General features: G+C 40.5%; 1 protein-coding gene across 1 annotated transcript; it reads right to left on the bottom strand.

Annotated features, from left to right (window-relative positions):
- Positions 1 to 355: 355 nt before the first annotated feature.
- LOC111233546 (acid-sensing ion channel 1-like) lies at positions 356 to 16594 on the bottom strand. The gene is made up of 3 exons (XM_022761386.1): positions 15781 to 16594; positions 6598 to 6871; positions 356 to 511 (listed from the first exon to the last, which is right to left on the bottom strand). Exons 1-3 carry the CDS (start codon positions 16140 to 16142, stop codon positions 356 to 358), a joined length of 792 nt encoding a protein of 263 aa, XP_022617107.1. The 5' UTR covers positions 16143 to 16594.
- Positions 16595 to 16835: the final 241 nt, after the last annotated feature.

Here is a 16835-nt window from a genome sequence, read left to right as displayed (position 1 = left end):
TTAAAGTTATAATATGTGACTTTTCCAGATTAAAATGTCTAAAAATGACTACATCCATGTTTTCATGTGTACAGAAAACAGAGCAGTTATATTCAAAAAAAAAAAAAAGGGGGGTGGGCGGTAGACTGGGGGAGAGAGAAAAGAGAGGGACCAGGTACAGCTTCTTACCCTAACTAGGGAGAGGAGGAGGCCTACCATGAAAGCCATGACCTGGAGCACGTCTTTTCACAATCGGCAGGAGGGATCCCACTGTGCCAGACGAGTCAGGAGCTCTTTCAGGTGAGTCTGCAAAGACTGCACGACGGCTGCCTCAACGACTGGGTCCTGGAGTACAATCACTCACTCCAGCAGGCGCCTACTGTGGAAACTTTTTCTCCAGGTCTTTCATCACAGCCTTGCAGACTTTCTTGATGTGCTTGTTTGGAGAAACGCCTTGTGTACCGGTGAGACCCGCCACAGTCTGGTTTACCAGCCGTTTGGTGTGGGTCACCCACTCCTCCTGGCTCCAGCTCTGGACAGCATGACATTTTGTCAAGACTTTGACTGTCAGCAGGGTTCTGGGACGTTTTTCTCCATTGGAACCTCAGATACGGTAGCTGTCTCAGGGTGGTCAATCACTGTGTACTGCTTCTCTCTCCTCTCACAGATGTGTACTGTAGGCTACTGGTTTCTGTCTCCAGTGTAGTCCGAGCGAGACTTAACTCTGAATCCAAACTATGTGTCATAACGTGTCATAGTTCAGATTCTGGAATGTCAAGACACTTTGGAATGTCACGACACACACACAAACACACACACACACACACACACACACACATACACGTTGGTGTTGCTATTGTTGTGTGGACACTCTTATGTGCACATAATGCATCCCCTAGCCCCTTACCCTTGGTCAATGGGGGCTGTTCATGTGTGTTTTTGTAGGTTTACACAATTGAAAAAGCTACTTTCATCAAAATACTGTACAACTTCATTTCACAACAAAACTAAAAGACAAGACTGTGTCAGGGGCAGCCATGTGGCCTCATTACACTCAAAGAAGGGAATTTTTTTTCATTAAGGATGCATCCATTACTCAGCAACAACCTAATTGATCCATGTCTGTGAGTTGTAAAGTAATAGCAAATTGACTGATTTATCCTCAAGAGGGAAAGTGGTGGGAATTGTGCAACCAAAAAGAACGGCAGAATCATCGGCTTTGAGCTGATGGATGAGACTGGAATAGCAATGAATAAAAGAAAGGGCGGGGGGGACAAAGATGAGGTGTGTCAAAAACAGTTGATGACGAATGGGAGATTAAAGCTTGTTTGAATTTCTGAAATCACAAATGGCAGGTACCTCAAAAGACTCTCAGCCTCAGCAGTCATCATATTTTATAGCCACTATAATTATATTAGGTCATCATTTTTTAAGCTAAGATATCAGGAGCAAAGCTGCCCCAGCTCAGAACCTACACCAGTATCCTTCCAACAAGGCTCAGCAATGAAATACAGCCTGTATAAACACATTGTAGGGAATTTCAGACTAAACAGAAAAAAAAAAACAGCCATGGTACTCATCTAGGGAACTCTTTAAATGTACAGGGAGGAGGAATGATATTGTTCCTCAATAATTTACAAATGTGAAGAGAGAGTTATGTTTTAGAAAGACTTCAAAACCTACATTGATTCAAAGGCTGTTTGTGAAATCTGATCCATGAGCAGGTGTCTCTGAACGGCTTTCTCTATTGATCACATCTCATAAACGGCACTTGTCTGTACCATGAAGAATGGACTCTGAGGGTCAATGGACAGCTGAGAAGGAGCCAATAGCTCAATAGAATGATCAGAGTAATTACATAAGAGTCTGGGTTACACAAAGGTGTAAGGTAGCGATGGTGGTGGTGGGCTTGTCACAGACTTGACAGGGAGACTAAATGGGAACTACTGAAAGGCAAATACAAAATGCAGTCTAACATGTCAACGATGTAACCTGAAATCCATTACTAGTAATTAAAATAATCTATATCACCTCACTCAAGCTGTCTGTTAATTTTAATTTTTTGTCTGTTAATGCATGACAGGCTAACAGCAATTAATGTCACTACCAATTGATGTTGTTAGAGTTGAATACTCAAAGTGTTTTCACTGAGCTTTTGTGTGTTTTGTTGTATCCAGCTATTCTATAGGGATGTAGCTATAAACAGATACCGTAAGTGCAAGACACTTTTTAAGTCTTGCAATAATGTTGTTCAAAGTCACTTTATTTTATTATCAGTTCATGTTTTTCTCAATCTAATCATGCTTGAAAGTATTAAAATGTCAAGTAAAATTACTCAAATTTCAACTAAATTGGTAAAAATTGCACTTTGACACTAAAGAAAATGAATCATCTAAGGATGTCTTCATGTCTTTCAAGGTTGCTACTTTCCTCACTTGAATGGTGATTCTACATCATTGTGAATACAGCAGGAGAAATAATGCTGGCAATTAAGAAAACAGAACATCATAGGAGTTAGGTGGAAGTGGAGTGCACGGCCTATACAGGGAGAGTGCACGAACATCACGTGAAATGGCCATTGTCAGGGACATGGAGAAAACTAGCATAATCGTGATCATTCTAGAAATTCAATCAAGAGAGCCTGAGATTTTGTCTAAACACGACTATGACCTACACAATCTAATCATTACTTCCTTCTGTGCATTTGGATAGAACCCGACATTTTGTTTTTAACAACGAAATAAGAGTGGAAAGCAGGAACCTGTTGAGCTGCCATACTTCATTGTGTCTGGGCAAACAACTGGGCAGCTGGAAAAGGGAGATACAGTGCAGCTGTGCTCTGAAAGGTTAAATGAGCACAAACCTGCGTGTCTCCTGATAGTACTTCTATTGCTGCTACTGCTGTGGCAGCTGCTGTTTTGTGTCTTTGTGTCTCTCTGCAGAACTTGACCACAATGTTCAGTTTCATTCCATGGACTTACCTGGACCTTAGTCTCTGTCTTTCTGTCCCACTTTCTCATTCTTTCTTGTTCTTATTTTTTCTCTCATGTGCCGTCTTCCTCTCTCTCACTTACGCTCTCTGCTAACCCCCCTGGGCTTCAGTTTTGAGTCTTGCAAAGTTTTAAGTCTGTCAGAGTCTTCCCTGGTGATTGAAGTCAGATGTGGGTGTCTTGAAGTTTTCAAAACAAAATAACTTAGACATTGTGACATCAATCAACCATCAACATATTATCTGCAGAGGATCCCTTAGGGATACAGTAAGTTAGCCTATGTACTTTACAATTTTCTTTATTATAAACATGTATGACTTCTCCATGTGTCGATGAAGGTGTCTCTTTAATCAAATACAAAGTTGTAAAAAATTCAAATTATGGTCTTTGTATTTCACTCACTTTTTAGTGTTTTCTTATTATCTCCTGCAGCTATGGTAACTGCAGGGCACCTATTAATATTAATTGAAGGTAATTTTCCTTTCCTGCTGTTCTTTAATATCAGCTGAGCTAAAAGACGTCAGCCCAGCTTTCCGCATTCCTAATTAACAAAAGTCTTTCCAAGGAGAAAGAGGAGGAAGGCACACAATGAGCAGAATTGAGATAGAGGGAGTAACTAATCTGTAACACTTCCAGCAGTAATGACTGAAAAGTGGTCATATGATACTGTATCCCACTGGTTATTGGGACCAGTTACCATTAATTGATTACAAGACTGCCCTCTGACACGGACATACTCTACCTCTGATTGGATAATGGTGGACCTGAATGTGAACCTGAAAACTGTTCAATCACTTCTGACAGAGTAGAAACTGTGTGTATGCAAGTCCATACATCCATCAGTAGATTAGATGTTACATTTCGGATTCTCTCCATCTCATCTGAGACAACCTGCATTAAGTGTTATCATTGCTGCTGTCTGACTGTTTTATTGTCCATCATTATGAGAGCACTGATAAGAAGAGGAGTTGCAACTGGAAAGCCTGCATGCCATATGCAGCTGAGACCATTTGTTTCTGGCTATCTTCCACAGCCAGGGAGCAGCTAGCGAGGCACGGTGCCGATGCCGGGGGTAAACAAGCAGAAGCTGCCGACAGTGTTAATCACAGTTTTACTGCTTCCATGCTCTGGGGTTTGGAGGCAGTGGCTGGTGGGAGTGTTCATCGTCCTTTTTTTTTTCATTTTTCTATCACACCAAAGATCCTTTCCACACCATTAGTGCTCTCTGCTGAGCTGTTCCATCCAGGTTCACTACTGTACTAATACAGTAGAGCCCTGTGCAGCACCATCTGCCATAAGCACAACTAACTACGGTAAATGTGGACACATCAGCACATTAGAGGAGCTGCGCCATGTGGGCTGTGTTGCAGCCCACTCCTGTGCTACATGGTTTTACTCGATATGGGGGGAAAAAATTGCTCAGAGCATGAGATATTGTACCTCAAAGGACCAGTGAAGGACAGAGCGAAAGAGTGAGACTGAGGCCAGATTTACTACCTTCCTTTCAGACACATTCTCTGCCTACAAATATGAATGTTATTTGTTAAACTTCTGGAGGTTCTGGACTTCTGTTCTGGAGGTTCGGCAGTTTGCTCATGTGAAGTATGTGAGGGTCAGATGTGTCAGCCTCTTAAGAGAAGCTCCAGCCATTTCAAAGACTTACTTTGCAGAGGAGCTGCACCAAGTTTATTCAAAAGCAAAAAGCACCACTTTCTCAGAAACAAGCATGTAGAATCTACTAATGAATGCAACAGAGAGGAGATATTCAGTGATCTATAGCAACTGGACTCATTATAAGACTTTTAAAATGTGAACTAATTTGCAATAAAGATGGGATTCTTTGGAGACATCAACCGTATCAATACAGCAGCATCGTCACTAGCTGCCTGCTCTGGCATGAGCAGCTGTTGGCTCTACACAAAGTAGCTCCCTCTCCCACAGCAGGCTGCCACCGGTTGCTATGCGTAACATGTTATTATGGGACAATTTTCTTTTGTGTGTCAGTTTGTGTTTCTTTATCTATTTTTTAGGGATTTGTTTTTATTTTAGGAATTAATTTTGTGACCCTTACTGCATCCATTTTGTGAGCAACAGTCATTTTTCTGAGTTGGAGTTCCATTTCAGGATTAATGAATTTAACATTTTAATTGACTGGTTGAAGCCTTCACCTAGAAGACATTTCCATGGCATTGTTTACACGCCTGCTTCACAAACATAAATGCAACAAGACCTGACCTTGCTAATGTAAAAATTACAGTAGCATACACTCACATTACAACAAAAGGAAATGTAGGAAAATCATTTTTGAATCAATGTGAAACAGGTCACTCTGACAAACATACTAAGAAAATTGCATTGTTTCCAGTGTTTCCCCTACCACTGCCTTGGGGCCCCACATGACCCCCCGCCCACCCAAGAGACCAAAAAAAAAAAGAAAAAAAAAAAGTTTCCTAATTTGTGTTAATTTCTTTCATTTATGTCTCTACTGTGTTTTGCTGTCATTTATTGGCATGTTCCTTTCCTCTCCTCTGCTCTCTGTTTCACTGTGTTTCTGAGCCCTCCCTGCACACACACACAGCACAGCTGAGTAGAGGAGAGACAGGTTGACAACTCGTTAAGTTAAGTGCAATAAAAGCATTCCAACAAGTGTTATAAATCCCCCTAAAACCAAAAATGGACAGATGTCAACCCCAAACATGGTTGAGAGTCAGCACACTTATCAGCTCCATTTCAAGCACCAGTAAGTAGCCGTTGTCAGCCAACAAGCTCTGATCAATATGCTGCAGTGTTTCCCCTAGAATTTTTTTAGGGCCTTGTGGGACGCACTCAAAAAAAAAGAGGCTCCCAAACACAAATTATTATTGATTTCTGAATTAATGTTTATTTGGCATTATTATTGGCATTTTTTTTTTCCTTGTACAACTATAGGGGAAACATGCTCCCTGACCAGCATCAAACCATTTAAGTCAGTGATTAGTTAGTGAAGAAAGTGAAACATCTGGCAAACCACAGTTATACTATCAGGAGAAACTCCACATGCTTCATGCAGCTTAGTGGTTGTTATTGCAGCTGTACCTGATAAATCTGTATATAGTGGAGCAGATATAAAGGTCACACAGGTTCCAGGTAATAACCAGATCTCTGTAACCGTTCGATAGATGAAAAAAACAAACACTATCACACAATCTCCCAGAGCGACACATTTTTTAAATTCTTACTCATAAAGCAAGCGTTATGGCGCTTACCCAGGGTTCAGCAAAAGACCAAGTTTCAATCTTTTATGAGAGGTTTGCTGAACCTTTCAGAGACTAAACTATCGCGCCAGGGCCAGCATGCCGGGCTCTGCAGTAGACTTGTACATGGTGTGTATTACTATGCTAAGATGTGCTGTGAGTCAGTCACAGTGTACACACATGGTCCTCAGACTCATCTTAAGGGGGAACAGAGGGATCTGGACTGATGGGGCCCCCAGATTGAATTGAGGATAAAAGTCTGTCTGTACAATTCCCTACCTTCTACATCCTGACGTGTCATTTCTCAATGGCAAACTTCAGACGACTGCTCGGCTGAGGTCCTATTATATAGATGTCATAATACACTATATCAGCACTGACCTCGTATTACAAACATGCTCAGCTGACCCTGGTCCTGGCAGGCCCCAGCTGGCCCTGCAAAGGACCTTTAACTTTTGACATGCCTGACTCACCACTTTGAAGTCTTCAGCGCTGCACTCCATGCCTCGGTAGAAGCAGGACAGCAGCATGTCCTTGATGTCGTGGCCTGTTCGGTCGTAGAATTCGCGCATGTTGAAGGGGCGGGGCTTATAGTTGTCAAAGTCAGCCCTCTCCTTCAGGACCTGCAGGACATTTTCCTCCACCAGGTGTGGGTCCCGGATCTCATACCTGGACAAGAAGGTTCTGGGTTTACTTATGTGAACATGAGGAAGCACATTCACAAATACGCGTGCACTAATAAACTACCTTTGTCTGATCTCTTAATTCACTTTATTTTGTCATAAACGCAACATAACAGCACAAAATCTGTAATTGTAATTACTTGTCCATGTTTTGTTTTGTATTACTGCACCTTTTCTGTGTCTCCGAGAAACCCATCTCAAAATATAATCTCAAAATCACACACAAACTCCTCTAATCTTTTTATGTCTTCTCTTGTTGTGTGAATCACAAGAAAATGTATTTTTTGGAAAGGACTTACTTCCAAATGAATACATAGATATGAATAGCAAAAAACAGAGCAGACATCAAAAAAGCGAAAAGAATTTTCACAGATTGCAATTCTCAACAGTCCATTTTATCCAAACAAAATGATCTTCAAACACGAAATGTTAAGCTACCTATCAGTGAAAAAACAAAGATATGATAGCAAGGAATTCCCACAGAAAGCAGAGCAAGACACAACCGTAGTTGTACCTCAATGAGTTTGGGAGGCAGACAAGCATTTCTGGCAGGACAATAGGGATTAACATGTAAAAAAATTAACAGAGAAGCAGCAAAAAGAGCACAATCGCCTTCGAACTGAACCAAAGGTACATATGTGCATGCCAGCTCTTCCAGACCCGCAGCATGCTCTCACAATATTAAACACATGCTGTCCACAACCCAGCGGCCTAGCTGTGGCACGCCAGCCACCACGGGTGGTGCTGAGTGGCGGCAAAATAGCTTGTTATTTAAAGGAATGGGAGTATTTCTTTTCATGCAATCACGTTAATCAATCTGCCAAATAATTAGGATTAACTGTGATGGCAGACCGTTTTCATATCGTAAGCATAACAATCGTCATATTGCTGTAATTCAGGCTGAGGATGCTGCACACTCTGGGAAAGATACATAGATTATTTAAAGTTTAAATCAAAGCCAAACACTTCACCTAACATCTGCTGCATTTTATTCAAGTGCAGAATGTAATAAGGTGCATCATGTAGAGAAGCATACACACTGACTTTCTCTTCTTCTCCATTTCCTCCATCACACAAACACATAAAACACATGACAAATTCTGATTCATTTGTGTGTATCAACACACACCAAACGGAAACTCAAGTGCAATGGCCGTACTCGCAGAAAGACAACAATGGGGAAGGCATTTATGACAAGCCTCTGCTTGACAACCACCATCAACCTCCAGCACCTGCTCACAGTCATTCGCAGATACAAATTAACCTCAATTAACTAATGTGGCCCTGCTCCGAGAAAAAACGACCCATTGATGACCGCCGCTGCGTGATGGGCCATCAGTGGTACAAGCATCCAAATTATGGAGTGCTAAGATTAAGCATTACTGACAGACACTTGTGAGAATAATTTGTTAGAACACACAGTGTCTATCAGAGTGAACAGCACAATAAAATAATGCAAAATTGTTTTTTGAATTAAGCAGTAAGGTAAGTCATTCCTTCTGTTTCTTCCCAATTAAAGTACGCCAAAGAAGAAAAGTCCAGTTTTTGATAGTGCGTCCTGAATTTGTGTTTAATGTAAGAGAGCAGCAGCCATGTATTGTGTTATTGTAATAATTTTGGACAGCTCAATTTACATTTGCAAACATGAATAAGTCTGTCCCAGGCTGGAGAGACCAAAATTAGAATTGAAAAGCATGAGAGACAGCGGGAAACAAAGGCGTACCCGTCTCCTCTGACAATAAATCTGTGAATGACTTTGTGGATGCTGACAGCAGAGTTATTTCTCATGGATATGGGCACTATTTCAAACCACAATTGGTGGTAAATCTTTATGGATTTTTTTTCTTTTAATTCCACAAGGTCAAGCTTTGTCAGTGTTCATGAACAAGATTTTGTCCCTTGATGATGGGAACAATGTAATTTGATCCATGAATAAAAAATGAAATATTACATTATTTCTTTGTGAGCACTGCCTTAATATTCAACTGGCGATAAAGTTTTTAACTCCTGTTCCAACCAAATTACAAGAAATGTAATATGTTCCACTGCAGCTACAGTGTTGTTTACCTGCTACAAACAGAACGAAATAAAATATTCACCGTGAGAGACAGTATGTGCTGTAATTTGAAATGAAGATTTGTTTCTCTCCCCGGCACTCATACCACTGAAGTGAGATGGGAATCTGTCATGCTTCATGTTGAACAGAGTTAACAGTGCTGTGATGAAAAAGATCGGGACTATTGTTCTGACCAAGCGTTGAATTGAAGACCACACAGTATTATCATCAAATTCAATATCAAAGACTAGGTGTTATAGCTATCATATCTATCTGCTATTTCACCAGTTATTTAAAGTCACAATCACAGATAATAAACAGTAACATCAGTGAGTAAAATATCAGCATTGCCAGCCCTTAAAATCAACCCTGTCGGATTATTTTTGTTTTGGTTTGCACATTCAATAGGAGTAACAGCTGTCATATTTTTATTTATCTTTTTAAAAAAGGGAATGTAAGAAGAATTAGTATAAGCAGTAGAAACTATACACCATAACAGACTAAAGAGAAAACAGTGCAGATGACCACTATACTCACAGATTAATGATGAACCCAAGAAAGGCCATTCATTAGCTGCTACGTTGTCCTTAATACATCTGGCTGTTGTTGAAACTATATTAAGGCAAATTAAGGTCATGTAAGGTTAATGAGTAACTGCAGCTGTGTGTTAATGTGTGAACAGATCATGGACTGTAAATGTGTGACCTGGCTGGCTTTAGTGTATTAATTACATCGTCCTTTAAAGAAGTACATTGACAAGCGAGATGTGTGGGCTTAAGGAAGAGTGACAGCAGCTCTGAACACAGTTCAACCAGATCTGCCATTCACACGAGCACAGACCAACCTTTATCACAAATTGCCTTCATCTTTTGGGAACACACAAATCATTATTTCATTGACTGAGTTTTTAGTTTAAATTATTGCCCAAGTGGCATGAAAGTGCTTTAAAATAATTACATTATGCAGCAAACCACGCTGTATGTCAGAGAGAAATATTAGATTTTCCAATTAATCACGATTTCTATTTGACTGATATAGCAATTCTTAAAATCTCAACACCGATCTTGCATTTGTGTCTTTTCTCAGTAAACATGTGCATGTGTGCTAAATGTCATGTATAGAGTGTTTACTTGTTTTAAGTGGCTCAGTTGGTGTGCGAGTGTGTAAAACATCTTCTTTGTGGAAAGTGAGTTAATATAATGTGCAAAAAAAAAGTTTTGAGTCATGAATAGTTTCAGTCTATGTGGACCCGCCACAGACATCTTGTCAACACAAACAGTGCCGATAAATTAGTGAGCAAACATTCAGTTTCTTCCCTGTCTGTGCGCAACATGATAATTAAAAGTGGATGCCTGTACTTCGATGAGGTATCTGCTGACAGTCGATGTGTAGCTTTACTGGGATTTTTTTTTTTTTTTTTTTTAAATATGCATAATGATGCTCCCTTGTAAGTGGGTTTTCATTATTCTTGCTCTACTGTTTTGCACATGTAGACCTAAGAGAAATAAATCAATAAATAAAAAATGATATATATATATATATATGTGTTGGCTGTGTGTCGTGTGTTGTGTGTTGTGTCTGTGATGGTGTGTGCCTTGCTTTAGTTGTTTTGTATTTGCCAAAGAAAAATACATCCGTGGTCCAGAGTTTTACAACCAGGATTATGTGTTTATAATTTAGCCTATAATATGCACTTTAAACAATCTTATATTCAAGGAAACAACTGCTCACTTGTTGAATATAGAAAAAATTTAAGTTCCCAAGAAAAATTCTGAGAAGTACTTGGTATTAATCTGATCAGTATTTATCTGATGTAACTGAATTGAATGGAATCAAAATGAATCGATTTTGGACTTTCTGAAACGATCAAATCAAATCACCGACAGAGCAGGGAGAGGAAAGGGTGGGAGGAGTGAAGTGGTTTGCTTTCGAGTCTCATGCTAGCGCTAGATTGGTTTCCAGAACTTGCACTCGTAGCAGAACAGAACTTGGCTTTAAACACAACTGATATACCATTTGCAATTGACAGGAATTCTAACGACTGGAAAAAGCTAGTCTGAAGCCCTGAAAATGACAGGTTAAATTGCACAGGCCAGTGAAATCACAGCTCAAAATTACTTCAGTACCCTCGCCCACACAGGGACTACATCACAACACTGTCATGTTTTATTCTAATAAGAGAATACAGCCTGTTGTGGTACATTCTGAACTTAATTGAATTTTATCCTGAGCCTGTGTCTTATAAGCAACACAAAGCTGCCAGGAGAGCACTTAAGACGCTGTGCTCAGATCCCCGAGTCAGGAGGCTTTAGTTGAAGCGCATACAATCACAATAATATGGGTAGATTTTTAATATTGCCCTGCCACTGCTCCCTAAAGCAATCACAGCAAACTCGCTACATAGGGGTGGGGGGAGACTAAATTGGATTATGGGCCACAAGCACTTTAATTTTCTTGCGGGGACTAAAACGAATGAAGGAGCATCTGCATCACTTCGTCACCTCGTGAGAGGAGCAAGTAAATACCAGTAACCTCTGATTTTCAGAGTGAACTTTGACAGTGAGACTGTGGTCACAAAACTGTTCCGTCTGAGGACTTCACATATTCAGTTATATGAAAAAATAGGAATAAAAAAATCTTACTCCACAGCAGCTCATACTCCCGTTGTATTAAGATGGTGTTAGTACCTCAGGCTGTGTGACACAACAATGAACACATCTTAGTGTTTCCAACAGAATTTGGGATTCGGGGGAAAAGGAGGTCTACAGTATTCAACATTAACAAGAACAGTAGCTTTCTTCCATTGTGCTCCACTGCAAGTATTTTACTACTTTGTGGCAAATAAATTACTGAACAATATATGCGGCTCCACTGCTTCACATTGTGTCAAACGAAAAGCAAAATGTGATTGGATACTGAGCCCAGTCGTGCCAAATGCATACTGCATGCTCTTATGGGCACATGGGCATGCAGAGAGGGCCGGTAAACTCAGGGATTTCTCCCAGAGCTCCCAATGGCTGGATTTGTTGTCAATGTATTTAGGAAAGTGAGAGAGAGAGAGAGAGAGAGAGAGAGAGAGAGAGAGAGAGAGAAAGTGAGGGGCAAGGAGGGGATGAGCGAATCAATGTGCCGCACACAGCTCTACAATTAAATAAGATTTTACCCATTTGAAAAAATAAAATAGAAAATCGATATGTGGCGGTCAATGTTGTTACTGTGTATGGGAAACACTGCATCTTGATATAATATCAGGTAATTATCCAATTAGCTCTAATTGAACTCACACACCAGAGAGGACAGGATTGTTTTTTTGTGCAGTGTCCTTGAAAATGAATGAGTGGAATGATTTTCCTGGTAGCAGAGTTTTGACAATCACATCTTAATGATGGTGCACCTGTGGCACACACTTATTATGCCATTTTGGTCAAGATCATAGAATTGCAAACAAGGGCGACCGAGAGGCGAAGCAAACACATGTCATACTGATTAGCAATCACATAAACAAACAATGGAAGCAAAATACAGTAATCATATTTGGTCTGTTAGAAAAAGTTAACCAATACTAAAATGCCTACTTATGTCTCTCCAGTAGTAATCTTATCTTTGGTAAACAATCACTATATAAACAATATAAATTCAAATCTACCCACATTTGAGAAATAAGCTTTATAAGCAACTCTCTGATTTTGTGTTTCCTGCATAATGATCTGGCCTCTCCGTGTCCTTCCATAAGCACTTTTTTACACCACTCAAATCCTGATTAGGACCTGTGATCTTGCTGAGACAGATAATACCGTCAGAGTTATCGAGCATTACATTTTGTGGCACTTCACATACACACTGCGTATGTGACTTTGGAGCATGTTTGCAAGCTCAGGAGACATGTTAAAGCTTGAGAACTGTGTAAGCAGAAGACTCGCTACTCTGACTTTCATGAGCTGATTCAGCATTTTTGGCAGCATACACTATATTACCAACACCTATTCCAAAATGACCTTTCTTTTGTTAATTATCATATAATTGCCTCTGCGACATAATAAAAATAAAATTGAGCAATTTACTTGTAATGTTCTGCACTGCTGCACTGCACTGATTGTTTTTTGGGGGATTTTTTTGTGCAGAAACTTCTGGATTGGGGTAAGTTCAGGGGAAGTTATTTGTAGCTCAGCAATGAATTTCACAGCATCAAAGAGGAAGCAGTGATACCACTGCTTCCTCCTGACAATGATTTACACAAACTCACAGCAACATAACACTTTGTTTTTCGTCTGCCCTTTTCTAACAAAACGAACAGCATGTCACTTGATATCCTGAAGTTTACCAATGAAATGTTTTTCCTCCAGTCAATGTTTTATCTAAAAGCAGCGTCTACAGGAAACCCTGAGAACTTTTTTATCTACAAGTTAGACTCACGTTGCTCCAGAGACTGACCTGCTAACAAAGTCTTGTCATATTTTAAGAAAATAACACATACTGCACCAGTCTCTGAGAAAGTAAGCGGACACTTCCTCCAAGGCAAAACTGAACAGAGGAGAGGCAAGAAACAGTGTGAGAGATGAGAGAGTGTTAATCAGCGAGACAACTCTGTAGCTTAACAAACAGCACTAATTACACAGGGATAAAGACTTGTTCATCATACAGCTTACGAGACACAAGTTAATTGCCTCTGCATGTACTCCCCTCCCTCCATCAAAAGTCAGCTTGTTCCAATGTCACTTGGAGCAAGTGCCACTGCTTTCATTTTCCTGTTTCCTCTCTCTTTCCTCATTCTGTGCTGTTTGCCCTCATGTTTTTCACATCTCACTTCTTCCAGGAAATCTGGCTGAAACCTGTTCTAATATATCAAAAGACATGGCAGCCTTGTGTTGATATTTTAATGGTCTGCCATTACAGCTGACAGTACAAACACAGAGAAACAAATCCATGTAGGATGTAGACACTCTGGTTGAAATCTACACCATACATAGGACTAGAACTGCAGCCCCGAGCAATGGAACATATTGCTTTCCTGTAAGGTTATCACCTGTAATATGGATGTATAGAGGTCACGAAGCAACGATATTCAGTATGAAAACGGGGAATTGAATTTATGTCATCCTAGCATGTACCGCTCTCCGACTGTGCCTTAGGCTGCAGAGCTTTGTGGATCAATATACTAAAAATACCCTGAGTAATGTGTTCAAAACTATGTGTTTGTATTAGATCTTTTATTTTTGCATAAGAGCAGTGTGTGTGTGAGTATGTGTGTGTGTGTGTGTGTGTGTGTGTGTGTGTGTGTGTGTGAATTTTATTGCTTTAGCTGTGAATACAGAGTGGAGGACGGTCATCTGTATTGTGCTGCTAAACGTGATCAGAATACACTGTGTGGCACAAAAAAGAAAAAGTGAAGAAATTTAAAGTCAAAAGTTTCAACATCAACGGTGAGCTTGTCATGGCTGCCAAAAGACTAAATGATCAAAGCACAGCAGAAAACAATGAGTGTAAAGGGAGGGGATGGCAGCTGTGAATCACACACACACGTCTCCACACTTTGTCAGCAGGGGATTTAAAAATCTACTCCTCTACTTATCCAATATTGAGATATTCATATCACATGAACTGTAAAATGATGAGGCAAGGAATTGCACTGGCGGCATTTTCTCCTTCATCATTTTACATTAACCACTTAGAAATAGCTCATCCATCATCTGTTACCTGGGGGATTCAAATGATCTGCGATAAGATGTGTTCTTTATCATTAATTTTTCTTTTTAAATCAAAAACTGTATCAACATATTGCAACAGATTACTGTTAGGGGTATATTTCGTATTGTTGAGTAGGGTTTCATACATACATCAGCTTATGTGCAGTTTGCATTTCAGATGACACGATCAGTAATGTCACTACATTACTAAATAACCAATTTTAATGTCGCTTTCCCCGCTTTCAGAAAACACCCTTTCATCTGTATCTTTTTTTCCTCAATTACCTCTGGCTAAGGTCAGTCCAAGTTCACATTCACAGAGACCCTTAAAAGACTTTGCATGTTTTGTCCATGTTGTTTTAACATCTCCCAGCGGCTACAGCAATAAACAGTGAGAGAGGTGTCAAAACAACAGTGCTTTGCACCTCCATGTGACATACAAGATTTCACGATTTAGACATTAAAGTAAATCTAAGTTTTCATGTCCACTAGGCTAAAACCAAAATTTTAATTTCATGTAACTTCACACATTCAGATTTAAACTACTGAGCCTTACAAATAAAGCATCGCCACTGCTTCCCTTTATAAAATATCTAACGAAGGAGTTTCAGTCTTTCAGTGTCAGTGGTTTCAGGGATTTAGTGATTTAATGGTCCTCAATTAATTCTATTGGAGTAAGTCGAGTTCAGTTACATGATAACTGCAGTAGAATGTACCCAAATTAAAAATGTACTGTTGTTTCAGCATGTTTCAGTCTTATCACTGTTATCTCATATTGTGCACTGGACACAGTCAGATCCTCAATCAACAATTGCTAAATCTTCACAGACGGGTTTCCCTCAGCAGCTAGTGCATCTGTTTGGGATTCTGTGTGCTGAATACTGGTTTGTTTTATCCTACATAGAAGAAACTGCCCACTATAGGTGGGGTGTGTTACTGAATGACAGGAAATCAAAGATCAGGAGATATCTGCCATAAAAGTACTTTTTCATTGGCTGACTTGCCTCTGACATCATGCATACCAACAGGTAGACTCTGTTGTATGCTATGCTACAGGCAGCCCTGAAACGCACAGGTGAAATACATAGGAGGCGCACACACACACACACGCACACACACACACACACACACACACACACACACACATACACACACCTGCCGTTGAGCAAGGCAAGGAGCTCCCCAGCGTGGTACAGGTCGTTGCGGGTCACCCGGCTGAAGCGGAAGGAGTTGAGGTTGCAGAAGGTGACCGAAGGGAACACCATCATCGGAGCCGCCACCTCGTCCAGTTTGGTGACATGGGGGTACTGGAAGTACAACTGCACCCGGTCCACGCACACCATCACCAGCACACCTACGGAGCCCAGAAAGAACAAAATCCACAGGCTGCGCTTGATACACATCCGCTCATAAGTGAACATGTGCGAGATGCCATGCAGCGTGGACCTGCTGGCAAAAACTTCAATAGGAGCCGGTCTCTTGTAGTCCATATCCTCCGAGTCCGCTTTGAGATCCATTATGTCCCCGGGATGAGTTTAGATGAATCAATGTCGCAAAAAGAGCAAACAGCCTTTAAAGATAAGTAGATGCTTTATTAATGGGAAGGAGGTTAGTGTCTGCAAGTTCACGCCCTTCTACGCATGTATTTCTCATGCAGTCTGTGTGAGATGTTGCGTCACTGAGAGACAGCCCGACATTCAGAGCATTTTACCCAGGATATCCTCAAAATACCCTGTGCTTACGTGAAAACACTTGGAAAAAGTATAGGTATGGAAAGCATGTGTTGTTCCTCGGCTGGGGTCACAGTTTCATAATAAACAGCCCGGTGTGGAGCGCGCATGGACAGATGCCAACGCTGTCCTCTCCTCCTCGCACACTTCTGTAATATTACCGAGTTGATATTTGGCTTCCACGCTCTTAAGAAAAAGCAGAAACACTGGGCAGGTCAGGAGAAAAACACAGATCACGGTTGAGAAGGTAGAAAACAAACAGACAAATCACCTCGGCGAGGAAAACAAGGGAATCTGATGAAGAAAAAAAAAACAAAGCGGTGGTTTATTCTCTGTGTATGTGTATGTGTGTGTGTGTGTGTGTATATATATATATATAAATATATGTGTGTGTGTGTGTGTATGTGTGTGTGTGTGTGTGTGTGTGTAAGGCAGAGAGTAGACTGGCTACATGGCTTTCCCCGCTCTTCATAGGCAATC

This window comes from Seriola dumerili, unplaced genomic scaffold (genome assembly GCF_002260705.1).
Source record: "Seriola dumerili isolate Sdu_G_001 unplaced genomic scaffold, Sdu_1.0 BDQW01000409.1, whole genome shotgun sequence".
Taxonomy (NCBI): domain Eukaryota; kingdom Metazoa; phylum Chordata; class Actinopteri; order Carangiformes; family Carangidae; genus Seriola; species Seriola dumerili.
This window is presented reverse-complemented; position numbering and strand designations above follow the sequence as displayed.